Here is a 27403-nt window from a genome sequence, read left to right on the forward strand (position 1 = left end):
TAGTGAGAATGCCCCCGATCAAATAAGTATAATTACTTACGAACGGTGTTCAAACAAAGCAAATGTTCTGATCTCTTAACTACAGAGAGTTCTATGTTAAACCGTGGAGCGACACTTTAAAGCACGTGCAGTTGTACTTTGGCGCCGGCGCCCAAACATGCTGTGATTGACGTTTGAATCCACCACTCCTCCACCAGACGACATTACAGACACTCAGGGGCGTTTGGGTTTGCCAACTCGGCGTGACTCAAGTCCAGGAGGCACGTACGTGTTCGTTGTTTGTTTGTTTTTTTTGTTTGTTTTTTTTTAATTCCCCCGGGCCACTTTTATTTTCTTTGTTACTTCCCCTCATCCCCTGGACCTTTAACGGGGAACGTAACACGGAGACAGCACATTTTATGCCATTGGCAAGTCACATGGAATCCCACATTACTGATGTAACCGGTTATTTTCTTGCCCGGTGCGAGATTCGATACGGGGTGTACTGCACCACAAGGCGACATCACTAACCGCTCGGCTAAAGGGTCAGACCCGTTAGCTAGGGGCTAACGTGTCTTATTAGTAGTTTACACTGCAAATCGGAGTAATCGGTGAACATAACGAGAGACAGAGAGAGTGAGAGAGAGAGGCGACTGTACTTGGGTAGGAGACTTTATAAACCAGCCCAGTTAATAAACGACCATCTCCGAATTACTGCTTAGACCAGCAAACACACAACCACTATTGGATTAAGTAAAAACGAACTTATTATGCCCTAACGTTTTGCTTATCCAACCCATGTGTACTATGTATACCCGGTAACTCAGCAAATTACTCTGGTTTCATGGTTTCCCCTGGTTATCTATTGTACCGTTAACCCAAAAGCATCTACACTGAATGGACGTTGAATGGTGTTTCATTATTAATTACTAGCAGAGGTACCCAGCGTTGCCCGGGGAAAATGTTCTCACCAAAACAACTGACACGATCTGATCTTCACGATATAATCGATGATGAAATATAGGATAATTTATGATATGATACATGTGATAAACGAATGTCGAATAAACGAATATTATTCACGAAAATGATCAAATGTCATAATTTTCAATCCATTCATCAAGCTTCTTTGCCAATGTGTGTATTAGTCGCTCAGTGCTCAAGCGCCTGAGGGTAAACCCCGTTGCGTGCCTTCAGGCTAGCGTTGACAATGTTAGGTGTAGTGCCTCCCTTGACCACTGAAAGGATTTGCCAGAAGTTTCCAGAAAACATCGTTGGAATAACTCTCGCAAATGAATTATATTTTTTATTTGGTTTTTGAAATATTTTTTCGAACTGTGCAATCCTTGGAAAGTGCTGATTGTAAAGATACCTTTCTTTTTGTTCGACAATGAGTATTTCTGGAGTTTAAGCGAACATACAAACACACTCTTTTGGCTGCTGCCGCCGCAAATCGCCACACAATAAACTCAATTTCGCAAATAAATCCATTTTTTTACTTGGTTTTTGAAATGTTTTTTCGAACTGTGCAACCCTTGGAAAGTGCTGATTCTAAAGATATCTTTCTTTTTGTTCTACAATGAGTATTTCTGGAGGTTTAAGCGAACATACAAACATACACTCTCGCTTATATATACATATATATATGTGTGTGTGTGTGTGTTTGTGTGTGTGTCTGTGTGTGTATGTATGTATGTATATATATATATATAAGATGCTGTTGTTGATCAATTTTCTATAGAGTAAAAACTTAACTCAGAGGCAGTACAAGGCACTAATAATGTCCCAAGGGGGAAAAAATATACAAAGGAAACAATATGACACACACCGATGTCATCAAAAGCCATACTGAATCACAGTTTTTCATATAGTGTGAGACATGTTTCCAAGAATACTTCATTTTATAAAGCAGAGGATATGATAGGGGCCTAGTGTGATGCACATTATTCACATAATCGTAAACAGGGAAGTGGGAAATTAAAACCTGTGTAATTCCTTACAGTTATTGTCAAAAAGGCCAACAACCACAATAAACAAATGAAAATTTATATTTCACAATATGGTGTATTTCCTTGAGAGGACAGTTAACATCAGTTGATTAAGTCTTAGATGGAAGAGGATCACGATGATTTGTATTATTCTACAAAGATCGGTGAGCTCTTTTAAAAAAAATCAAGGAGGTTGGTGAATGTAAGTTTACCCTCGAGATTTTATCAACATCTCTCTGCTTCATTTCAACTATCTCACTTCTTCTTGCTGCATATTTCCAGTTTTCTGATGGCAAACTCTGGTTTACCTCCCTATAATTCTTTAAACCTAAACCTCCCCTGGGGCTAAAGTTGGATCTGTCTGGGGTAGAGGGGGCAGTATAAATAGCCCCATGTCCCCACTCGGGTTACCCAGGTTGGAATACCAAAAGACAGAGGGACTCACTGACAGACAACAACAAACACATTCAGACAGCCACAGAGTGCACTGGCCATTAAGACTATGTATGCAAAGATCACTTTGAAGAGACTAGCCTAGTGTATGATGTACATACAGAACAGTTAGCCTGGTTGACTGTAAGACGAAGTACAAACTAGTGACTTCTTAGAATGGGTCATTACTACAAATTATTCCAGAGCAGCACAAAGAAAGGGGGGATCACATCATGTGCGTACTGTGACTAATTATGAGTTGCATTACTGTTAACTGACTCCCAGCAGCACCAACACTCCCTTGTGCCAGACAGGCTACCTTGTATCTTACTCTCACTGGAATACACAAGAGCCACCACAAGCTCAGTTTTCAACCTTTGTCTTCTAAGGAGTCATCAATCCCTGTGGGGAATTCTACTTTGATTCCTCCAGATCGTTTATATTCAATGTCCATTCAGAGCACCAAAAAAAAAAAATCATTACAGCTATCCCCTCAGTTTCTCCTATGTCAGTGTGCCTGACCACAGCAAAGCAAAGCATTCATTAACACAGAAACAGCAACGGGCCTGAAACTAAGTGATCTTCAGTCGGTTAGTTTTAAAAAGCATAGCATGTGCATTTTATAAGATCAATTTATTTATAATACACATTTCAAAAATACCACATCGGAGCCAAAGTGCTGTACAGAATTAAAGAATAGCAGAAAATTTGTAAATAAATACAGAAGGGGTGGAAAAAAAAGGAAAATCACAGCACAAAACCAGTAAAACAAAACAGTTTCGTGGACGCCAGGTTGAATAAGGCACCAGAAAAATCTGTCTGATCAAACAAAATCTCAGAAATACAAACGCTCTTTGAGTAAAGGAAAACTCTCGAGTCATTGTAACCTGAGCCCTATTTTCTTACCATTAGGACTCAACCGAGCAACGGGTAGCAGAATCTTATAAACTGACTCAGTATTTAGCAAGCTAGTGTCACCTGACTGCTGCGCACAAAGCTGCAATGTAATCCTTCAGGGTAATAGCACTTACCATAAAACCTCAACTAAAACAGCTCTCTTTTTGTGCTAAAAGGTTAAAAATGTTTTAAAAAGGGTCTGAAAACACCTTCCAGTATGAAAAGACAATCCCAGTATAGTTAGTCAGCACAGTGGTAGACCTTTATTTGATTTTCTAACTAGCACACTTGCGTTCCTGCAACGACTCACTCCCTTCTCACGGGTTTGCAGGGCGAGACTTCTGCTTCACATTAGTAATGGACTGATATCTATATAATTCCATGATTGATATCATGGCTATAAGGCCCTTTAGGCTCCTCTCATAACATTTTGAGCCTGCAAGTGCTAAAAAAAGAGCTCTTTTAGTGGACGCCATTTGGCAAGAGCACTGTTGCTTTCCAAGCATTACATTTCAGCTTAGTGTGCAGCAGTCAGCTGATGTAAGTTCGCTCATTAAAAAATCAATTTGAAAGATTCTGTCACGCATTACTCAGTTTGACTCCTAACTATAGGAAAATATAGGGCTCCAGTTAAAAAAACACAAGTTTATTCCTTTGAATGAATTTATAATGCGGACATTATTCCACAGTCTAGTTGGCGTACCTGCAAAAGTGGGATCACTTCTAAAAGAAAAGAGGAAACTCACATGGAGTGAGCTCTGGAGCATGGAATCAAACAGGCTGAGTTTCATCATCAAGGCCACATATGATGTCCTGCCCTCTCCCATAAATCTAAATCTCTGGTTTGGAGAGAATCCATCTTGCTCCCTGTGTACAGCCCCAGCAACCCTCAAGCATATCTTGGTTGGCTGCAAGACCAGCCTTACCCAAGGCAGATACACCTGGCGACACAATCAGGTGCTCAGGTGCTTGGCAGCTGAACTCGATTGCAAGAGGGTTTCCATCAATGCCCAACCCTTCAACAACCAGGAAGGGCCCCGGCATTTCCCAGCTTTCATTCGAGAGGGGGATAAACTGAAGGCCAACCCTTCACTTCCCAACTTAGGCTCACTGAACTCAGCCAGGGATTGGGAAATGCGAGTGGACTTAGGCCAGAAGCTCATCTTCCCGACAGAGATCGCAACAACCACCTTGCGACCAGACCTCGTCCTCTGGTCCAACGCTAACCAGCTCGCTTACATCATTGAGCTCACAGTCCCCTGGGAGGATGCAGTCGATGAAGCGTACGAGCGTAAGAAGCTGCGGTACGCCAACCTAGCAGCCGAAGCAGAGGACAGAGGCTGGAAGGTGAAGGTGCGCCCTGTGGAGGTGGGTTGTAGGGGCTTTGTTGCCAGCTCCACAGCAAAACTCCTGAGGGAACTAGGAGTCAGGGGGCAGGCCCACAGGAGAGTGATCAAAGAGCTAGCCAACACTGCTGAGAGGACTAGTCACTGGATCTGGCTCAAAAGGAGAGACGCCGTCTGGGCTGCCAGGGTGAACAGCTAACCACAGGTCACACACCCAGGACCGATCAACCTGTGGTGGGCCCGCCTCAGCGGAGGGTGTCTTGTGATAAAAGGCCGAAACACCCTGTGATGCTGAGGTACACAACTGATGATGTGTCCTGGTGGTGGCAATGTCACCTTGGCAGACATCTCCAGTTTGATCTCCACTGAATCTGTTGCAGTGCAAACACTAGGGATTTTAACAACCAGCCCTTTTTTTGAATCTTAAGCTTCGGCCTAGACCAGCAAACCAGTGGACAAATGGAAACCTTGACTCGGTGGATTTAAGTTGGTGTGGGGGGAGCAAAAGCTCAGGGAGAGGACCATTGAGGGCTTTAAAGATAAACAGGATCTTAAAACCATTTCTTAAACTTTTCTTCATTCAACCTTTAATTAAATCTCGACGAATCTTTGAGGGTGTGCCCTCATGTTTCTATGATGTTGAGAGTAAAATTGAAAACGCAAAAAAAATAATGAACGATGAAACAAACAAACAAACAACAACAGAACACCGTTAAACACAATTATGTTCAAGAGCGGAGTAGTTTGTAATCATGGTTTTAAACTGACCTATAGGTACAATTGTGTTGATTTAATGTATGTTGTAAAATTGTACAAGTGTGTGCAGCAATAAAACTAAATGCAGTTTTAGCAAATTTAGTGTTTACACGTGGGACTTCGAGCATTAGCCAATCACTTCAATGAGTCAAATACTACTTCCATCAATCCATCCATCCATCCATCCATTATCTTAACCGCTTATCCTGCTGTCACGGTCACGGGGATGCTGGAGCCTATTCCAGCAGTCATTGGACGGCAAGTGGGAAGACACCCTGGACAGACCACCAGGCCATCACAGGGCTGAAACACACACACACACACACACACACACACACACATTCATACCTAGGGATAATTTAGTATGGCCAATTCGCCTGACTTACTTGTCTTTGGACTGTGGGAGGAAACCGGAGGCCCCAGAGGAAACCCACGGAGACACGGGGAGAACATGCAAACTCCACACAGAGGACGAACCGGGACGACACCCAAGGGTGTACTATACCGGGGCTCAGACCCAGGACCTTCTTGCTGTGAGGCGACCGCACTAACCACTGCACCACTGTGTACTCAAATACTACTATAGGATCAATTTAATAAGGAAGTGGTATATGATGGCAAGCCACTAGGGGATTCATAAATAAAATGTCATTTCACCTCATGTACTTGCACACATGAAGTGAAATGAAATGCTGTTTCTCCCAGCCCACAGCAGTGCAACATACAGACAAACACATTTAAGAACTACAAGAACACACATATTCAAATGAACACATATATCCAAACCAATATATAAAAAAAAAAGAATCACTGTCCAAGGGAACAAACGCCAGCCAGGATGACTGTCAGAACCGCAGGTCTGCATGGGCTAGCAGTTAGCTTAGCCTGCCCCGATTACACATCCTGTCAGACCGCCCTCCGTGTTTCTTCCTCAGGCACAGCTCCAGACAGGGGCTGTGGTCCCTGTGGCAACTGGATGAAGCAGACATAGCCCTCCCAGCTGATCCAGCACCAGCTCTCCCAGCCAGACACCATTGACACACCTCCCTGCACTCCACACAACAACATCAAAAACACCAGTCAACACCAGGGGAGGCCGCCGCCAGACTATCCTAGGTGTTATCGGAACTGCCGGTCTGCATGGGCTAGCAGTTAGCTTAGCCTGCCCCACTTCAGCATCCTGTCAGACCACTCTTGGTGTTACCTCCTCGGGTGCAGCTCCAGGCAAGGCCGCAGTCCCTGGGCCCACAGCGCAGCAGACCAAGCTCTCGCAGCCGATCCAGCGCCAGCTCTCCCAGCCAACAAACGAAGACAACAATTTAGACACAGACGTGGACTAAACACAGCATCGACAGGACTGGGTGAGGCCGCCGCAAACGTGAATTTGCACCGCCATCTTCCCACACCAATACTGGATGAGGCCGCTGCAAACGTGAATTCGCACCACCATCTTCCCACACTGGAAGCGGACCAATGCCTGTCATGTCTTAATGTTAGAGATGCCTACCTAACCTTTTCATAAAAGATGCAATGATGAGTAGAATAACCATCACCAGTGATAAATCTCAGGGTGGCACAGTGGCCCAGTGGTTAGCACTGTCGCCTCACAGCAAGAAGGTCCTGGGTTCGAACCCCAGGATTGTCCAACCTTGGGGGTCATCCCAGGTCGTCCTCTGTGTGGAGTTTGCATCTTCTCCTTATGTCGATGGTGGGTTTCCTCCGGGTGTTCTGGTTTCCTCCCACCGTCAAAAAGACATGCATGTTGGGGTTTATACTCCTGTCAGTGCCTCTGACCAAGGCAATGAAAAGACGAACTGGAATTGGTCCTCGGGTGCTGCACAGCAGCTGCCCACTGCTCCTAGCTACACAACTAGGATGGGTTAAATGCAAAGCATGAATTTCTCCACACGGATTAACAAAGTATTAAAAAAAAAACTGAATCTAGGGGTTTAAGAATGGAGGCAGAGATGTGTCTATAGATAACATCACCATAATCCAAAACAGACAAAAAGACGGCCTCAATTATCCGCTTCCTACTGAGCATAGGAAAATTAGCTGTTTTTATACAAATATCCAATTTTTTGTCGTAGATTGCTGACAACTTATACGTAACTTCTCTATCCTCCGAGACAGTGTCAAATTGCTTTTGTCAAATTGATAAAAAAAGACATTACAACATCTCCCTTTGTCAACAGCAGATACAACATTATTTATAATAACCAATTATCAACTAATGACTCCAGGATTTCAGCAAGACAGCACAGCGTGGAAATTGGCCGACAAATATTAAGATCATTTTTATCACCAACCATATGCACTGGGACTACTCGTGCAGATTTCCAGACCTGGAGGATAACTCAAGTAGAGATAGAGAGATTAAGGAGCTGTGTAATTTGTTCAGCAATAAATGGGGCCCAGAGGTTTAAAAAATAAGGGCCTAGTTTATCCTCCCCAGTTGCTTTCCTGCAATCAATAGCTTGAAGTGCCTCCTTAACAATGGAGGAAGTGAAGGCCTGTAGGGTGAACTGAAAGGTATAGTGTACAGATGGCACATAAGCCTAAGGCTTACTATTAAGAGCAAATCCTGAGTACACCATATCAAATAGATACCCAGCAGCAGCAAAATATGTGTTAAAAGCACGGCAACTGTCTGATGTCTTATTTATTAAGCAGTCATTAAACGTAACATAAGAAGGAATATCCAAAGGAGCTGAATCAAGTGCAACTGGACTTGGTATATATCCATGAAGATGTTTCGCCTCTCATCCAAGAGGCTTCCTCAGTTCATGCCTTTCTGACTAGACCAAGCTAGTCTGACTGGCTGGTGATGAGACTAAGAATTTATCCTCTTGGAGTCGTTGTCAGGGCTATAGACGTCCATGGCTCTTTGTGTTCCGATGTTTACCAACGCCCATCGCCTAATGCACGCTAGAGGACAGTGGTCACTAAGGCCAAGCACAAAAACTCCAGAAGCGGTCGTTTTTGTCCCTCCTATTGGACAAAATCAAATCTATCGATGTTGATTTTGAAGATCCTTCAAATTAGGTCTGGTCAGCGCATCAATCAGCTGTGACAGATTGAAATTGTCACATATCTCTTTTAGACTATTTCAATAATTTTCCAACCAATTTAGGTTCAAGTCGCCTAGAACCAGCATCTCTGAATTGCTGTACTAAGCAATTAAGTATGCTAATTCATTAATTGCACTAGAGACAGCTGAGGGTGATCTGTACTCACCCACCACATTAATTAGTCTCGAAATACCAGACAATCGGCCATTTCTGCCTACCAATGTCTAGAGGGGATTTCTCAGTGTAAGATAGTTGCTACAATGGCAGTGAGAATGGCCGCTAACAAACCTACGCCTACAGCTTTGGAACTCTAGGACACGCCTTACCGGATATGATGCCTCCCCCCATCCTCCTCCGTAGTGAAACAAACTGGAAGTGCATTGTTTCCGTTATCTCGACTGTGTGCTCAGTCCACAAGACTGGTGAAATCGGGGATTTACAGCGACTTTGTTTAAAACTTTTAACGCAGGACAAGAAAGACGTGTTGGCTTGTTTACCAACTGGTTAAAGGAAGTCTGGTCTATCAAGCTTGGCCAACTGTCAGCGACTTGTTGTCAGCACAAGGACAGAAATGTATGGTGCTGGTCATATGCCCTTTGCTGTCGATAATGGAGGAGCGGGTTTTCTCCGGTGACTGCAGCCGAGCCATCTTATAAATGCACGTGTTGTTGGTAGGCAGTATTTACAAGTGCACGATTTCTGCATGTCACTGCCCCAAATATGAAGGGCCGCCCTAAAGACTTTGGATTGGTTCTGCAATGTAGGGTTTCTTTTTAAACTCTTGATTGTTTCAACTGGTAGTGTCTTAATGCATGCTCAATAATCCAGGTAAGAAAATCAAAGAAGGTTGAATCAGTTTGTCAGGATATAATGTTGATTGACAGACGTTTGAAACGCATCTGTCAATAAACGTTGTATTCATATGAACTGATTCAACCTTCTTTGACTGGGAGGTTGTCCTCAGTCTCTAGTTGAGCCCAGTGTTTAGAGACTGAGTCTAACATTCATTGAGTTGTTACTAGATAAGCTATCCTTCAGAGCAATAAATTCAAAAGAACAAGGCACAGTGACAGCATTTAAGACAGTAACAGATAAGCATGACTTCACATATACAGCCACACCACCCCCTCTTTCCAACTCTGTCTACTCTGTACAAGTTATAGGAAGGACAATAAGCCAGGTTTCTGTCAGAACCAGCATATCAGGGTCAGTCTGTGATACAAGAATTCTCATGTGAGCTAATTTAAATTGATTACACAGACCTGATATTTAAATGCATCAAGCCCCAGGTCATTTCTGGATTTGAAAACATGGGAGTTATTTAATATTTCTTGAACTTAAAGGGGGGCAATGCAGTAAGACAAGAACAGGGCTAACGTGGTCCTCTTCTACTTGAGCCTGTAAGGACCCTTGCTGCAGTATTCTGCACTGGCTGCAACCGGAGATGGATGACTGGCTACTCCCAGTTAAATGGGAATTTCAATAGTCTAGCCTTGAGATTAATGTGCGATGATAGGTCTTTGAAAGAAAGAAAAGTCTTAATTGCAGAGATAACATGGAGTGGAAAAAAAGATAGCTCTGATGACTGTTAAATGATTTTGCACAGGGGGGCATTCTGTTGCCTACCAACATGGGGATTGCCGGTTTGAATCCCGGTGTTACCTCCAGCTTGGTCGGGCGTCCCTACAGACACAATTGGCCGGGTCTGCAGGTGGGAAGCCGGATGTCGGTATGTTTCCTGGTCGCTGCACTAGCGCCTCCTCTGGTCAGACGGGCGCCTGTTTGGGGGGAGGGGGAACTGAGGGGGAATAGCGTGATCCTTCCACGCGCTACGTCCCCCTGGCACAACTCCTCATTGCCAGGTGAAAAGAAGCGGCTGGTGACTCCACATGTATCGGAGGAGGCATGTGGTAGTCTGCATCCCTCCCTGGATTGGCAGAGGGGGTGGAGCAGTGACCAGGATGGCTCGGAAGAGTGTGGTAATTGGCCAAGTACAATTGGGGAGAAAAAGGGGGGGGGGCCGATTTTGCTCATCAAATTTGAGGGCAAAATAAAAAAATCACCCCAACGTTCTTGTCGTAGGTCTTGACAAAGATGGAGAGATGGGCTAGATTGTCAAGACTCAGTTTAGGGGATTCTGTGGGACAAAGAAGGATGATTTCACTTTTACACTTGTTTAGTTGGAATACATGTCTTTTATACTGCCTTTCAACTGAAGGGATTTGGCTGATCTATGTTATTATATATATATATATATATATATATATATATATATATATATATATATATATATATATATATATATATATAGAAAGACAGATGAAATAAGTAGTGTTATAATTTAAATGTTGTAAACAGATGAAAAGATTCTTTTTGTGGCTCATCATTTTTTTTCTCTACAAAACTTTGTCGAACATGGAAGAAAACAGAAATTGGTTTGTTAAGTCCATACAAAGTGGAATCATTACTGACCTCTAAATGATGCAGTTGTTTACGCTTTCTCACATTGCTGAATTTCAGTAGTTTATTTACCTTTTATACGTCAATCGAAAACATGTTTATAGTATTTGATAAAGACGATTATCTTTTTTCCACAAAATTCAGTTTGCTAAATCTTTATACACACATTTTACTTTTCTACATATGATTAGCAGTTATTTAATTTCATAATTGTATGGAATTCCACTGCATAAAGGTGCATAAGCAGGGAAAATTGTGAGGTCTAGTTCAGGATTCTGATGTTTCGAGGCTTTTCGGGGAATTGCAATATCTTTTGATACTTCAAAATCCGTATCTGGCAGGTGGCATTTTCTAATACCCAGTGGTATTCTTGACGAATCAGTCAAAGCTTATTCTGCTGAAGCACTTAATGTAATTTGCTCTCAGTAAGAACTGATAAGTTGGCTGAAAGCATGAACTGCGAGTGACAAATGAAAGGATGACCCAGTAAAGTAGGAGGAATAATAGAGGATGTTTGAAAGCGGAGCCATACCTTGTGACAGGCGAACAGGCTGACAGACTTGGAGCCCGTCAACAGCACAGGGGTTGCCGCAGGGGTGAAGGGTAATGACCCCTGACCTGTTCTCTATGTAGCAGTGCTGGGCCGCCACACCAGGGCCCTGGATGTTAATATCCATGGGACCATGGCCCAATGTTGTCCTGCCTGTGGGGGGGTAGACGGAGTCAAAGAGACTTTTGTTAATCAAGCAAGTTTTTCTAGGGGTTGAAGGGTTTGAAGAACACACAAAGAGAAATACACACTCACACATACACACACACACACACACACACACACACACACACACATACACACACGTGCAAGCAAGCACATAAGCTTGGTAAATGTGCACTCTCACCCTCAGGCAGGGGAAGCAGCGTGATAGCTGTGCTGAGGCGTCCACTGCCGAGGCTAACCAGATGGGGGCGCTCTGCCTGGAATTTGAGCCCCTTCCCCGTCTCTACCAGGTCCAGCGGTGTGCTCTAAAGAGAAAGGACAAGGTCACAAATAAATCACTGTACTACAGGTATCTGTTCTTAATCATAACATTAGATCATAAAGCTTTACCCTACTCTGGCCATGTGATTAAAAAGGTCTCAGGAACTTATTCACAAGCCGTTCACTTGGGAAAATTCTCCGACATAAATTCCAGCACGTCTCTCCAGAGATGTAATTATGTATGAAGCACAAGTAATCTAATACAGTAGCGTTACTACGCAAACTTCTAAATATAAATTCAGGTCATATCCTCATTACTGTAGTGACTGGAGCGTAAATGGCATACCATCAACTGAATTTAATTAGCAATTGTCTCCTATCTATTAGTGAAACAAATTGTTTCTGCATGACAAAAAAGACAGCTCAACAAGCTATGGTAAAAGGGAAAGGACCCCTAAAATTTACGAGCTGTGAAAGACATCGTGAAAGTGGCAGCGACCTTGAAATTAAATGACAGAAGTCGATTCTCCAGCATTATCGCTCGCGCCATGCTGAACCGGTGAAGCTACTATCTGCACAATTTCTCAGTCTCTCTCTCCAGAGCAGATTGCATTTTGGAGTATTGATGCTGTAGGGCCTACAGTGGTTCATTCTCCATGTTAAACAGCTGAGAGGGGGAGTCTGAATGAATGTCTTCACTATGTGATGCCATTTTCGTAGCTGGCCGCCCAGGCTGTTTACATATTGCTTTACACAGTGAGTGTGTGTGTGTGTGTGTGTGTGTGTGTGTGTGTGTGTGTGTGTGTGTGTGTGTGTGTTAGAGAAAGAATGAGTGCACTGACAACAACCCCCCCCCTCCAGTTCTGCCTGAAGAGCAAAAAAAAAAAAACGCCAACATGGGCTGTGGGCTCAGCAAGGGGGAGTCGCCATGGCAACTGCACTCGCAAGAAAATGGGAGGCAAACTGGAGGACTGCAATTAAGAGACATTAAGCTCCTGGAGGGCATTCAACAAGCTGTGTTGCGATGCGCACTTTCATCGCAGTGATGGCTCAATATAAAAGATATTCTGCTTTTTAGTTATCTATTCATGCTAATTAGTCTCCTTCATAAAGTGCTGAGTGCTGAAATACTGAAGTGCAGCAGTATCTCGCATACCACAATGCATGTTTGTGCATTAATTGTCTGTCTGTCTATCTATCTATCTATCTATCTATCAATCTATCTATCTATCTATCTATCTATCTATCTATCTATCTATCTATCTATCTATCTATCTATCTATCTATCTATCTATCTATCTATCTATCTATCTATCTATCTATCTATCTATCTATCTATCTATCTATCTATCTATCTATCTATCTATCTATCTATCTATCTATCTATCTATCTATCTATCTATATATCTATCTATCTATCTAGAATCATCCAACATGTGAATGGACCACTGATGTGCTTATGCGGTCAGTTATTTATCTTTTTATCTCTACTTTTACTTTTATTTAGTGATGGTGACAGTAATTCAACTTCCCTGATATTCCAGTTCAGTTTAGCTAACGTTTTTCACTGCACGACGTAAAGGAATGAAGTAGTAGGAGTGATGCCATGATAAAAAAAAAAAATTCAGATTATTGGGGGTTGAAGCAGTAAAAAGTCAGCTGAGGTGAAGTTGTAAACTGACCTAAATTGACCACAAGTTGCAAGAGTTTTGGGCCTGAACAGACTTTGAGGTGCACACTTTGCGGAGGAAAACAATACGACTAAACAAAAAAAAGAAAAACTTAATTTGCGCTCAAAGACGATACCACAAAAACAAGCCTATCAAAGAAGACAGGTCATGCTGTCATTGCCCAATGAGAGCAGAAAGGTGTACCACTTCTTTCAGAGTTGAGCTTCTACCCCGGCAGAGTAAATAAACAAAGACTCTGCCCCCCGTGACGAGGCGCCTAAATGAGTCACAATTCAGTGCCAAAGATTCAAACAGGGGTTGATTCACAGACCATTTCAAACAGGATATAAACAATTTATCTCTACACTCAGCAAGGTAAGCTTAATTGGTTTAAAACGATGTTTTTTTGTTTGTTTGTTTGTTTTTACTTTTACTGTAATGTTAAGCAAGTTTAGCTTACCTGATGCCCTAGCGCCACCTATGGATCCTGATTAAATGAAATTGAATGAACAGAAGCTCTCTCCTGTGTCCTCTCCCTGCCTCTGCCACTGTCTGCATCAGAGAATCAACTTTACATCTTAGTTTACGGTAAAGCATCATTTGTATTTATCCCTGCTCACTGTATAATGTCTTTATGTGAGACTTCAGAACCAAAATTGGAAGCACAATCTGGATATTTTATCCAAGCAAGTTTGCACGTACACAGAATGTGACTTGGTGGGTTGCTCAAATGCAACACATTTCACCAAATGTTTCGGTAACAGCAGTCTGCTTTCATTCCATCTTTGTGTCCTACTTTCAGTCATAATAGTGGAACGTGCTTCGTCTCCGTATTATCATTCAATTAAGCACCGCCGATTTCTACCTCCTGAGGTAGTGCGGGGATCATTGAGTCAGACCATCCACTGGTTAGACAACTGTGTCTATCCAAATAGGATTATCCGATTGTGGTAGTGCCATCGGTAGAGTGGGGTCAAGCCTAAGAGGATTGACCAGATAGAGCCCGGCTGGAAAGACACAGAGAGTAAGCACGGCTGACTTGGAGGAGCAGGAAGCTCAAGTGAGGTTGTGTCTGTGAAGGGCGGCACTGCAGGCATCCATGCCTCATCTGCTGTGTGCTACTGCTCTCATGTGGCGCTGATGGCAAGAGCTCACTCCTACCGCTGTCTGACACGGTGTTCAACACGACCTCTGTGTCTGTCTAAATGTCTCTTTGTGTGTGTGTCTGTGTGTGTGTATATATATATATATAAATGTGTATATTTTATATGCTTTTTTTTTCACATATTCACACACACATGCATACACAACCTCAAAGAAAAAACAATCTACACATGTGCAAACAGTCATCTTTCCCCTTAGATCCAGCAGGTGGGAGACAAGTCATCATCACTGACTCGGCCGAAATGCCGGCTCGGAACGTGCTGACATATACTGTCAGACTCCGTCACGGCTGTACTCCTCAACCTGCCCTGTGATCGTCCCCTTCGATAGCAGGTTGATAGCTGGTTTGTTGCAAAAGCCAAACATTTTTTCTGAAGTAATTATTGCACTTTGCGTTTGAGCCACTATCATTTCTTGCATGTTTTTACTCCTCTTTTTTTTTCTTCTTCCAAATTGCATCTGGCAAATTACCCCACTCTACCCGAGCTTTCCCGGTGGCTGCTCCACCCCCTCTGCCTTTACTCTCTTCCTTGAGAAGATTGATATTATCGGGGGTAAAATGATTGCTCTTGGCTGTCTTGCTGATTTCCCTGCCGAACTTCATGGATGCTCACACAGGAGACCCCCCTCCTGTCCCTTGCTGTTATGATTATGCCACGCTTATGATCTTAGTAGGTAGTTAATAAGGGCCACCGGTGTTCACTGGTTGTTTCTCACTGAGTCAAACTGTTTTCCTCCCCTGATAACACCCCTCTGTCTGTAACAACTACAGACCAATTTGCAAGGTGCCCTACATCTGCAAAGTTTTAAATGATAGTAATGGTGAAAATAAGTTTCTAAAGATGTCATCATGCTGCTGATCATGATGATGACAATGATGAAAGTTAAGATTGAATGATAGATTAGGTGATCAGCTTGGTTGATCAGGTCATGAACTGGCCACATCTGGAAAGGAGAACATTTCAAGCCTCGGTGGGTAAGTTTGTTTCTTCTCTAATTCCACAATCACTCTCTTTTCTAGGCGTAAACGTCCTGATGACTCAACCGGTTATGATGCCATGTCGACTCAGGCCCAAAACACAGTCTCCTAGTTTCCACTCCAGCCCGGGACTTTTCTTGTATGGATTCCCACTTTCTTACCTGATCTTTCCTACTGCTCTCCACATTACCGTCCAATAAAGGCAATGAAGTACAGTCTTAAAAAAGGACACAATTATTCCTAAATGCTCAGCTCTTGGTCTGACACTGTTGTTTACTTTGTAGGTTTCCACTGCAGACCTTCTTTGGCTTCCCTTTTTTTTAAATTATTCACAGTCAAACAAATCCTAATTTTTAGGTTTACTGTATAACGGGTGTTTTCAGCCCTTGGATCAAATGTCCGTTACTTCAGTGTGCTTCATGTGGACTGTGCTCCGAAAACGGGGATCCACATGACAGTGTTAAGACTTGAAATATGTATAAAAATAGTTGTCCAAAGTGTGCCCTGCCTTGCAACCCACATTACTAATGTGTTATAAAGGGTAATCATAGATGAAGTCACCGCCATTTGTTTCGACACAATGAGGCCCAGTAACAGCAGCTGGATGGATGCTACGCCGTGACATTCATCATCAATAAGTAGTTATTAGAGGAAAACAGAGCGCTGTGTGAACGGCTCCACACTGGAAAGATACAGAAGAAATGACGTGACGACGACATGAATGTGTTTTTCCCCCATTTTGCAAAGTTGAAAACAAAGACTTGCTAGCCCGAGCCCCTCTGGCTCTCTCTCCACTTACTCCTCTCTCTCTTCTTCTTCTTCATCTTCTTATGTTCTCTTTCTCTGTCTCAGTATCTCTAAAACTCTTCCTCTCAGTTATACTTCATCATCTCCAGCTCTCTCTCTCTCTCTCTCTCTCTCTCTCTCTCTCTCTCTCTCTCTCTCTCTCTCTCTCTCTCTCTCTCTCTCTCTCTCTCTCTCTCTCTCTCAGACACCACACGGTCAAACAGCAGTTAGCGCACCTGTAACACCTGGTGGGTCTGTCGTCCACACTCGGGCACATTTCTGTTCAGACTGTCCATGTCCACTGGGTTGTCAATCCCTCTCTGCGACGCATGAAGATCCTGAGGGGGGAAAAGATTAATAGATACATATTAAACATACACAAGAAAATGGACGAACAGAGGATCTGATATCGGACCCTCGTCATGACTGACTTCCTTACTGTAGTAAGCATGATTGATGGGGTTTTTTTTTTACGTATGCCTTTGGCTTTGATTTTATGGTTAGTTCCTGAGCCAGGATTCACGATTCAAGCACCCACCCCTCTGCAAGCACATGTATCCCCTCTGGTCTGGGGTCGATCCAAAATTTCTAAGAAGAGTAGATTTCTCTCTGACCATTCAAATACAATGTGTTGAATTAATTGGAAAACTTCTGGACCATGTTAACAGGGATTTACTGGGATTCCCCCTCTTCACTCTCTCCAGGCATGCATGACTCAAGGTGTGATTCACGCCGTTAATCTAAACACACACACACACAAAAACACAAACACGGGAAACTGCTTCGGAAATATTCACTGGTAGTAGCCCCACTTGGAGTACACAAGCATGCATGCACGTACACATACACACACACACACACACACACACACACACACACACACACACACACACACACAAACACATATTTAAATCACTCCTGGAAGCTGACACATCCACTGGAAATAAGCCCCCTTGTCTGGCTGCCCTCCTGTCTCTATTGCTAGAAAAACACATACTAAGACACACACACACACAAAAACACACAACCCACACATGCACACATATGCACATTTCCACACATACACAGGTCCAGATAGACATACTCGTCGTCTCCAAATCCCACACATTCCTCCCCTCTTACTCTGTGATTTTGGGGTCTTTCCATTAAGTCAGCACAGAACAAATAGCTATGAATAATATTAGTTTATGTGCTAAATGGCAAGATATGTGAGTAGATGACTAGGAGAAAATACTCGGGCATCCATTATCTCAGATGCAAGAGGCCTGCGGTGGTGAAGAAATGGAGAAAACCACTTGGATAGGCTATAAAACTCATAAACATAGCAATTGCAGTTATCTGAATGTACCCTGAGTCGTTAGCATGCTCTGAATGTTGTGCAGCGGAGATGGAAAATATGGTTCTGATGTATTCTGCCCTCAGGATAGAAAAAAAACCCCGCTTTCAATGTTATTATCTCTGCCCTTCAAGATTCATGAATTATTCTTCTGAATCAGCTTCAAGCAACTCGCATACAGTAAATCACAAAACGTTAAAAAAAATACCCACAACTGGAAAATAAAACCTTTTCAAGCGCAGCCTGAGCATTCACAAAGCTGCGTAGTTGTTTTTTTTTATGACCCATGCAACAACCTTTCTCTTGACTGCAAAAGTGACCTGACTTCAACTTCTCAACGCTATTGTGTGTTTTTTTTTTTTTTTTTATCTGACAGTGATAGTTACCTGATGCCAGTTGTACCCCGCCTCCATTGCGAAGTCCCTTTCTACTACAGGGTCAGTCCTTTACTCTGAACGGCGCTCAGTGACTACAGAAAGAAGTCTATATGCAGAATTTTGAACGCTACTATTTTCAATTAGCACAGGTTGTGTCTTTGTCTACCTCTCTCTCTCCTTCTTTGGTGTGCAACCGGCGCAGTATCCGCTATTCACTTCTGTTCAGAAGGTGGACCTGTCGCTGCTTGCTCAACTTTACAGAGACCTACATTCCTGACTGGCAGCCCAGAAGTCCCAGATAACAGGGTGAATTGGAGAGGATGTGGTGGTGGTGGTTTTTTTTTTTTTTTTTTGGACATGTGTGTGTTTGTGTGTGCATTGTGTTGTGCAGTGTAAGGGAGGTGGGGGTATAAAAAAAAGTAAAATGAATATTTGAGACAGGAAGGGGCAGCTCTGCAGGTGCAAACAATTAATATACGCAGCAGCCTTGTGTTTGAAATAGGCCGCCATGAACAAACAATAGGGAACAGATTTTAATTGGAGATGCGCCTGCACCACCATTTCAGTAACTGAGATTCATTTTTTTCCCTCAATTAGCAGGACTGTTTGTCTGAGGAAGCAGGAAATCACATGCCACTGATTCAACAGCTAACATGGCACATCAGATTTTAGAATTAGAAACAATTCTCTGATGCCATGACCTGTTTTTAGCCTGTTAGCACTCTGATTCTCTCTCTCTCTCTCTCTCTCTCTCTCTCTCTCTCTCTCTCTCTCTCTCTCTCTCTCTCTCTCTCTCTCTCTCTCTCTCTCTCTCTCTCTCTCTCTCTCTCTCTCTCTCTCTCTCTCTCTCTCTCTCTCTCTCAGACACACACCCCTCCCTCTGCTGAGCCAGAAAGGCTGGCATTGTTTTGCTGTGGGCAGGCATGGATCTCTCCTCACACTTGAGAGAATCTTTTTTTCCGCGGGGTTATGAAAGGGAGGCTCACAATTTAGCTGGAATGCAAAAATGTAGAACCAGCGAGGGAGGATAAAGGTCATGCCATCTTGCCAGATAACAAGCGTTGTGAAGAGATAAATAAAGGGATGGTTGGAATGAAAGCACGGGGTGCAAATCAGACACCGTGGATGGAGGTTACTCCCAAAACGTGACTTGCTGCAGGCTCTAAATTCCCTTTCTAAAAGGGTCACCATGAGCATCATCCAGCAGACGACCCAAACTCAGCAATGCTTTCTAGTTATTTTGGGCCCGTTCTAGATTATTTTGCTATGCAAGTAAATAAATTCTATTCATTCCACATCAGAGACGGTGATTCGAAAGCCCTGACTAACGGAATTAGTTAAACACTGTCTTAAAAGGTGTGTAAGGATGTTTGGATCTATTTGCAAAACTAAATTTCACAATATCTGTGTATTTTTCCTTCAAATACACTTTTGAGCAATCAAACCAATATTTTTCAAAAGTATGTTTTTGTTTTTTGCTTTTTTTATTGCCTGTCTGGAGACTGAACAGTTTCTTACAAAAATCGTCATCTTCTCATATTGTAACGTGCAGGGATAAGTAGACACGTTGGTCCTTGACTAACGGTTCGGACGTTTTAGTCGACTGGTTAACGTTGTCGCTTGCGGAGTGCGAGACACGGGTTCGCGTCCCGGCTGTGGCGACGGTCTCCCAGACTGCCCCCCGAATTCGCTACAATATTACTAAGTGTGTCCGGGTAGCGTAGCGGTCTATTCCGTTGAATACCAACATGGGGATTGCTGGTTCGAATCCCCGCGTTACCTCCGGCTTGGTCGACGTCCCTACAGACCCAGTGTCTGCGGGTGGGAAGCCGGATGTGGGTATGTGTCCCGGTCGCTGCAAGAGCGCCTCCTCTGGTCGGTTGGGGTTAGGGGGAATAGCGTGATCCTGCCACGTGCTACGTCCCCCCTGGCGAAACTCCTCGCTGTCAGGAGAAAAGAAGCTGCTGGCGACTCCACATGTACGCAGGAGGCATGTGGCAGTCTGCAGCCCTCCCCGGATCGGCAGAGGGGGTGGAGCAGCGACCGGGACAGCTCGGACGGGGTAATCCCGTGTACCGACCCTTTTTGCCTGATTAAACCTTTTTTGGAACTTGTACTACCTGTGTGAGTTTGCTTTGTGGGTCCTCCGTCAGTTTGGGCCTGATAGAAGAAGGCGAGGGGCGAACACACCGGCTGCAGGAATGATCTTAAAACCGCGAGAGAATCGGGAATTTATCTCGTCACAACGGAAAGCGAAAAAAGTAAGTATTGCGTCATTTCCCCCAGTGCCCTGCACACAAATATTATAAACGGAAGGCCAAACAATCCCAGTGATTGGTCCTGCCAGTCTGCCCACATCGACCAATCGCGTCGATTCAGCTTTGTGCGGATGACGTCACCTCATCGCTAAAGGCACAAATCCGCAGTGGATGCACGCGGCAGCTGGTCCGCCCCACTTTTGGCCGACGTTTTGGTCAAACTTCGTTCACTTTATGACTTGTGAAGGAGAAAACCAGCCAATGCTGCACCACTTTCAGCTCCTTTTGAGGCTCTGGGTTGTCTCTCTCTCTCTCTCTAACAAATACACAATGTTGACCCAGTGGGGAGACATGTCATGTTTCTCGTCAGTGGAGTCTGTTGTTGTTGCAGTGCTCCACATAGTCATATAAACTACACCTCTTTTTTCCCAATAAGTGGATGAATTTGTGATTGCTCATTTCTTTTCAAAGCCAGGAGGTTTGCACAACAACATTTTTTTTCTCAATGATGTCTCAATGATCTTTACTTCATTCTCTCTTGACAGTTGGAAAGTAGAAAAACAACACAGGTTTTGGCTTGTTAGGCCTTCGTCACTCTACATTGCTACAGATCGTCCCTACTATTTTCATTTTTTGTGTGAAATAGATAAAAAAATGAATCAAATATATAAATCAAGAAATACAAATACACATTTTCCAGGTCAGAAATACTATAATTCCCCAATACTTGTATATTGCTCAGTGGAATAAGTGGAAAATGCCAGATTAACTGAACCCTGCAGACGTTTCAGACAACCTTTGGCAAGATTCTGCAATAAACGCTGCAATTTATCATGGACGCATACGAAAACAGATGCACACACGCACGCACGCACGCACGCACACACACACACACACACACACACACACACACACACACCATGTCTCCCTATACTTGTGGGGACACCTCATTGACTACATTTGTTCCCTAGCCCTTAACCCTAACCTTAACCATCATAACTACATGCCTAACCTTAATCCTCAACCTAATCCTAATTCTAACCTTAACCCTAAACCCAGGGTCCTGCCCTCTTACCCCTAAAATGGACCGTTTTCCTCATGTGGACCCATAAAATGTCCCCGCAAGGTAGGTGGTTTCAGGTTTTTCAATCATAATGGTTTAGGATAGAAAAACCTGGTACACACACACACACACACACACACACACACACACACACACACACACACACACACACACACACACACTCCCATCCTTTCACTGTGTGTCTCTCTATCAGGGACGCACTATGTTCTGCCTGTAGAGGAGAATCTTAAGCCAGGTCACAGCAACAGCATAGCTCTGTGGTAAGGTCTGTTTGGAGGTCAAGGGTTGAAAGGCGAACAAGACAGGCAGCCCTAATCTCTGAGAGGTCAAACTATTCTGCTCCCTGAAGTTCGGGGGACACGGATCACAAAGACACAAACATTTGTCTCGTCTGCTCCAAATTACATTTTCCCCCCAGTTCACCAGGGGCTTTGCAGGTTTGATCGTGTGTTCGAACGAAATGGATCAGATTTATTCTGTAGCCACAGGCATGATGCTGTGTTGAAGAGAGTCTTTCTGAGAACGGTAAAAAAAAGAAAAGAAAGAAATGCTGATGTGCTGGAAACAGCAATTCAGCAATTAGAATGGAAAAATAATGAATGGAAGAAGAAACGGATGTGGCAGATGGGACCAGGAAGATCATGCTGTGGTTTATGTTGCGCTGATGTTAGCGGGAGCGAGACACGGACACGGGCGGCGACAGAGAGACAGCAGGGCAAGATGGAGGGAATGACAAAGAGAAGGAGAGCAAGAGTAAGAGACTGGGGCAGACAGAAGCAGGGAGAGAGAGAGAGAAGAGAGACGCAGAAGGAAACAGAGAGAGGGGCGGCGAAGCGATGGAAAGGGAGGCATAGACAGACAGAGATGAAAAGGAGGAGGGAGATAAAGATAAAGAGAGGCATGGAGTTCGCAAGATAGAGGCAGAAAGAAAAAAGAGGCAGATGAGCATAAGTGACTTTGAAAAATGTGGAGTGAGGAGCAGAAGACCGGTGATTGGTAGATGATGGTGGAATTGCGGGGTAGACAAAAGAGGGCTGCTCTCTCTCTCTCTCCTCCTCTCTCTCCTCTCTCCCCTCTCTCTCTCTCTCTCTCTCTCTCTCTCTCTCTCTCTCTCTCTCTCTCTCTCTCTCTCCTCTCTCCTCTCTCCTCTCTCTCTCTCTCTCTCTCTCTCTCTCTCTCTCTCTCTCTCTCCTCTCTCCTCTCTCTCTGTCGGTTGGTTATCTCGTCCGGCCAGCTGCCACCACAGAGTACTGAGCCCTGCACTCAACTCCTGTCTCTTGTTTCCTCGTAATGAAGTCTTGCGGATAATCCTCCCTCTGTGGAGGCAAACCCCCTCTCTCTCCGTCCTTCTGTCCGTCTCTGCGTCTGTCTCGCCCAGCTAATTATTAGCTCTTTCACCTCCCTCTCTTCGAAATTCTTCCACTCTCTCATTTTCCAAACCCTTATCTTTCCTGCCCTCGTTCACACCACGCTCTCTCTTCCCGTTGCTTTTCCTGCGGCACATGTCATGCACACAAACTCACCGTGGATTATGGCATAATACGCATGCACATGAAACACATAAATGGTGCATGGCACTAATGCACACATAGATCCTCCATTTAAGCCTCGCAGAAAGAGAGCCTTGAACACTCCCCCGAGGAAGAGTGTCTGGTATCAGATCGACTGGATGTGTTAAGTAGGGGAGGGATTGAGGGTTGGTTGACAGACAAAGAGAAATGGGAACATCCAGCTGGTCAACAAAGCCCACCTGTGCTCAGCTAACCTTGCCAACATCTATGTGTCTCAGCTTGTGCACAGACCAGAGCCTACAAATGAGACATTACATGCTGGGTTGTGTATGTGGAAAGCTATGAGGCTAGATTTTGGACTCTTGCTGATGACAACCCTGTTAAGAAAATGTTTTAATGACATATGATTAGTATTTCGTTTTTCTCTGAGCTTGCTGGTAGTGTGTTGGTGAGTTTACTGTTGTACTTTGGGTGCTTTAATTACATGCAAATGTGTTTTTTTTTACACTTTCTTGCACTGGCATATTTCTCCATGAAAAATAATAAGGCCGAGCCATAGTGTTTTATGTCTTCTCCATAGCAGCCAGGACGCAGAACAAAAAGATTTGAAGAGGAAGCAGTTAGGTGTTGTTGAAGTTTGTTTTTTTGTTTTTTTCCAACAGTACAACATCATCCATCCATCCATCCATCCATCCATCCATCCATCCATCCATCCATTATTCATACCGCTTATCCTGCTCTCAGGGTCGCGGGGATGCTGGATCCCATCCCAGCAGTCATTGGGCGCCAGGTGGAGAGACACTCTGGACAGGCCGCCAGTCCATAAAAATTGGGTTCGACCCAATTTTTTTGTTCTGCTGGTAGGTGCGTACTGACACAACTGCACTACCAGATCTGTTTCATTTGGACATTATTTCTGGGGTTAAGAGTTAGGGTCAAAACACACATGCATTTAGCTCGTACCACTATGGATGCGGACGCCCTGTAAGTCAAAAGGTGATGGCTCACAGCGCTGGTAGATTCGTAAAACACACTAGTGTACAATATTTAGACAATGGATTTTTGTCATAAACATCCATTTTCACACTTCAGAGGTGAGAAACGTGCGTATTTGTCCATGCTATGTGCAAGTATGTTAATAAAGTCTGGAATCATGCTAGAAAATTGGTCCTATTTCAGATTGCTGCCATGCATTTTTTTTTACATTAAAAAATTACGCATTAGCTTTTCATTCGCCGTCATGGGTTTTGTAACCTGGTCATCCTATGACGCATGATATAAATTCTATTTCAATATCCTCAGTTAGCTTCAATCCTTGTTTTCCATTTTAAAAATCATGCACAAAGAATGACGACTGAAGGGTGTCCAGGTAGCATAGTGGTCTATTCCGTTGCCTACCAACACGAGGATCGCCGGTTCGAATCCCCCTGTGTTACCTCCGGCTTGGTCGGACATCCCTACAGACACAATTGGCCGTGTCTGCGGGTGGGAAGCCGGATGTGGGTATGTGTCCTGGTCGCTGCACTAGCGCCTCCTCTGGTCGCTCGGGGCGCCTGTTTAGGAGGGAGGGGGAACTGGGGGGGCTCGCACGATCCTCCCACGCGTTACATCCCCCTGGCGAAACTCCTCACTGTCAGGCGAAAAGAAGCGGCTGGTGACTCCACATGTATCGGAGGAGGCATGTGGTAGTCTGCAGCCCTCCCCGGATCGGCAGAGGGGGTGGAGCAGCGATCGGGACGGCTCGGAAGAGTGGGGCAGTTGGCCAGATGCAATTGGGGAGAAAATTTAAAAAAAAAAAAAGGGGGGGGGGAGAAGGACAACGGAATGGTAAAGGTTTGAGTGGCTGAATGAAATGAAATAATACGTTCATATCGTACATGCAAAAATAAAAATGAACAGCGATACATGTACTGCCGCTGTCTGTTTATTCTCTGTGTGTGCCACTGTAAAGTTTTCTACTCAGGACAAATACTTGACATTACTTGGAGCGTGTTACATGCTGCAATGTCACTTTGTTTTTCTCAGCTGAATGTGGCTAAAGCCAAATGACACCCTCTCTTTTTAGAAAAAGACCACAGAAATGCACTAAACTTGGCCATGAGACGAAGGGTAGAGCCACAATAGGTTTCTTTTTCCTTTTTTTTCCCCTCCCCCAGACAAGTCTGTGTTGTCCTTGACAGATAAGCTATCATAAGTATTGCTGTTGTATAACGTCAGAATCTGGCAAGGATTTTGGTCTGAATTTTAGGAAAACAACTACCGGTTCATTTCTGGGGCAACAGCCAAAGCAACTTCTTAAATCAATTGCCCACCTTATTTCACGTAAACAAATCGGCTTCAATAAGTGGGCTTTTTTCAGCTGTATTTACATTGATGAACGTAGGATGTAAACTAACGGCCGGTGAATGATGTGGGAAAATATAGTGGGGAGCTGTAGCAAGAATGTTAAATATTTGTAAACAGCAACACTGATTATACAGCTCCGTTCCACATACTGCCATCACGTAATTTTAACTCAGAGCTTCGGTATAAGTGACTTTCGGAGAGTAAGGGGAAGGGAGAGGCGAGGCCGCGATGCAGAGACCCAGCTGTTATGAAACCCACACACCGACAACACCCAACCACCGTCCAGCCTCGTCTCCCGAAACAGCAGACCCCAATATTTACTCTCATCATAAAGGTCTGTTGACTCCCAGCAGTGTGAGAAAACACCAAAATAGGCTCAGACCTCAGGCATGTGTTTCACTGTTTCCTCCCACCGTATACTTCATCTTGGAAAGGTACGGCTGCTAGACAACATCTGATTATCAAGGCAAGACAAGTATAGCGCCTTATCATCACAGAGGCCACTCAAAGTGCTTTACAGGCAAAAGAGGAAAAAAGGGAGCTAGTTCAGCCAGATTATTTCGCCAAAAAAAGTGTTTTTTCATCAGGTTGAAATATTTAAATTTGAGCTGAGAGTTTGCAGGTTATTCCTGTTCCAGGACTGAAACTGAGATCAAAACAGAGACAAATGTGGAGCCAAAACCACCCCCATATATATAGAAAAACCTGGTGTCATTTCTTTTCACATGGTCTCTATGCCAGGGTATGGGTCTTCTTGCTCAGAATTGCAACCTCTCCTCACATGATTGACTACCAGGTTGGTTTAGTCGGGCCTGACTTGCTTTGCTAGCCAGGCAATAACGACAGAGGCGTTAGAGAAGATGTTCACTCCTGCATTAAAGATCGCCCCCCCCCCCCATCGTCTCCACCAAAACAGCAGTAATGATATATCTTTATGCATGCTCAATAATCCAGGTAAGGAAATCACAGGAAGTTGAATCGGTTCATCTGGACACAATGTTTATTGAGAGAAACATTTCATCGCTCATCTAAGTGACCTCTTCAGTCTCAGCTGGCTGCAGGTATCCCCACCCTTACAGTGGCATAACGACTGAAACCAACAATCGGCTTCATATGCAAATTACCGTAACAATTAACTAGAGTTTCAATGACCAAACAGGTGCTCTCCAAGAGGATGGCACAACACAGAAGAGCTAACATGTCAGGCCAGGACTCTGCAGTCTACACCCATCTACAGGCCTGTGGCCACTCTTTCAAGGATGAGGATGTGCACATCCTTGATAGGGAAGAACGCTGGTTTGAACGGGGAGTCAAAGAGGCCATCTATGTGAAGAGGGAACAACAATCTCTGAACCGTGGGGCTAAGAGTACATCTGTCACCATCTTACAATGCTGTGATTGCAACTATTCCCAAATCCTCTGTGAATAGTACACATGACCTTTGTAACTCTAGTTAATGGTCACAACAATTTGCATACGAAGCCGATTGTTGGTTTTGGTCGTTATGCCACTGTATTGTTGGTAAGGGTGGGGGTACCTGCAGCCAGCTGAGACTGAAGAGGTCACTTAGATGAGTGATGAAACGTTTCTCTCAATAAACGTTGTGTCCGGATGAGCTGATTCAACTCTCCGTGAACAGTAATGATAGAGGATGTCCTTATTACAGGGGTGAGACAACAAGGACAGCTGTCTGGTGAGAGTCAGAGAGGTGTGATTTTAAGACATCGCCTGAGAAGGGGCCCAAGAAGACACGCTTCAAAGTGGAAACAGTTAAAGGTAATAATAATAATAATAATGATGATAATAATAATAATGATAATAATAATAATAATACATCTTATTTGTGGGCGCTTCTCAGAGCACTCATTGACACCTTACAGAACAGTTAAAACCAAGCAGCACTGTATCAGACAGCATGATATCAGCCATAAAATCCAGGTGAAATCATTGGGGTGTCTTAAATGTACACCCCTTCATGTGGGCAGGC

The 27403-nt window shown here is 43.9% G+C and overlaps 1 protein-coding gene across 7 annotated transcripts in view; it reads right to left on the reverse strand.

Moving 5' to 3' along the window:
* The window catches only part of phldb1b (pleckstrin homology-like domain, family B, member 1b), a 109850-nt gene that overhangs the window by 70391 nt on the left and 12056 nt on the right, over positions 1–27403 (reverse strand). For all 7 annotated transcript variants that reach the window (XM_056283926.1, XM_056283928.1, XM_056283925.1 and 4 more), the window contains exons 2-4: positions 16741–16842; positions 11826–11949; positions 11462–11632 (exon numbers count right to left, since the gene is read on the reverse strand). In XM_056283926.1, the coding sequence (XP_056139901.1) occupies positions 11462–11632; positions 11826–11949; positions 16741–16800 (355 nt within the window). In that variant the 5' untranslated portion in view covers positions 16801–16842. The remainder of the gene's footprint in view (positions 1–11461; positions 11633–11825; positions 11950–16740; positions 16843–27403) is intronic.

The sequence above is a fragment of the Lampris incognitus genome, chromosome 7 (genome assembly GCF_029633865.1).
Source record: "Lampris incognitus isolate fLamInc1 chromosome 7, fLamInc1.hap2, whole genome shotgun sequence".
NCBI classification, from domain to species: Eukaryota; Metazoa; Chordata; class Actinopteri; order Lampriformes; family Lampridae; genus Lampris; species Lampris incognitus.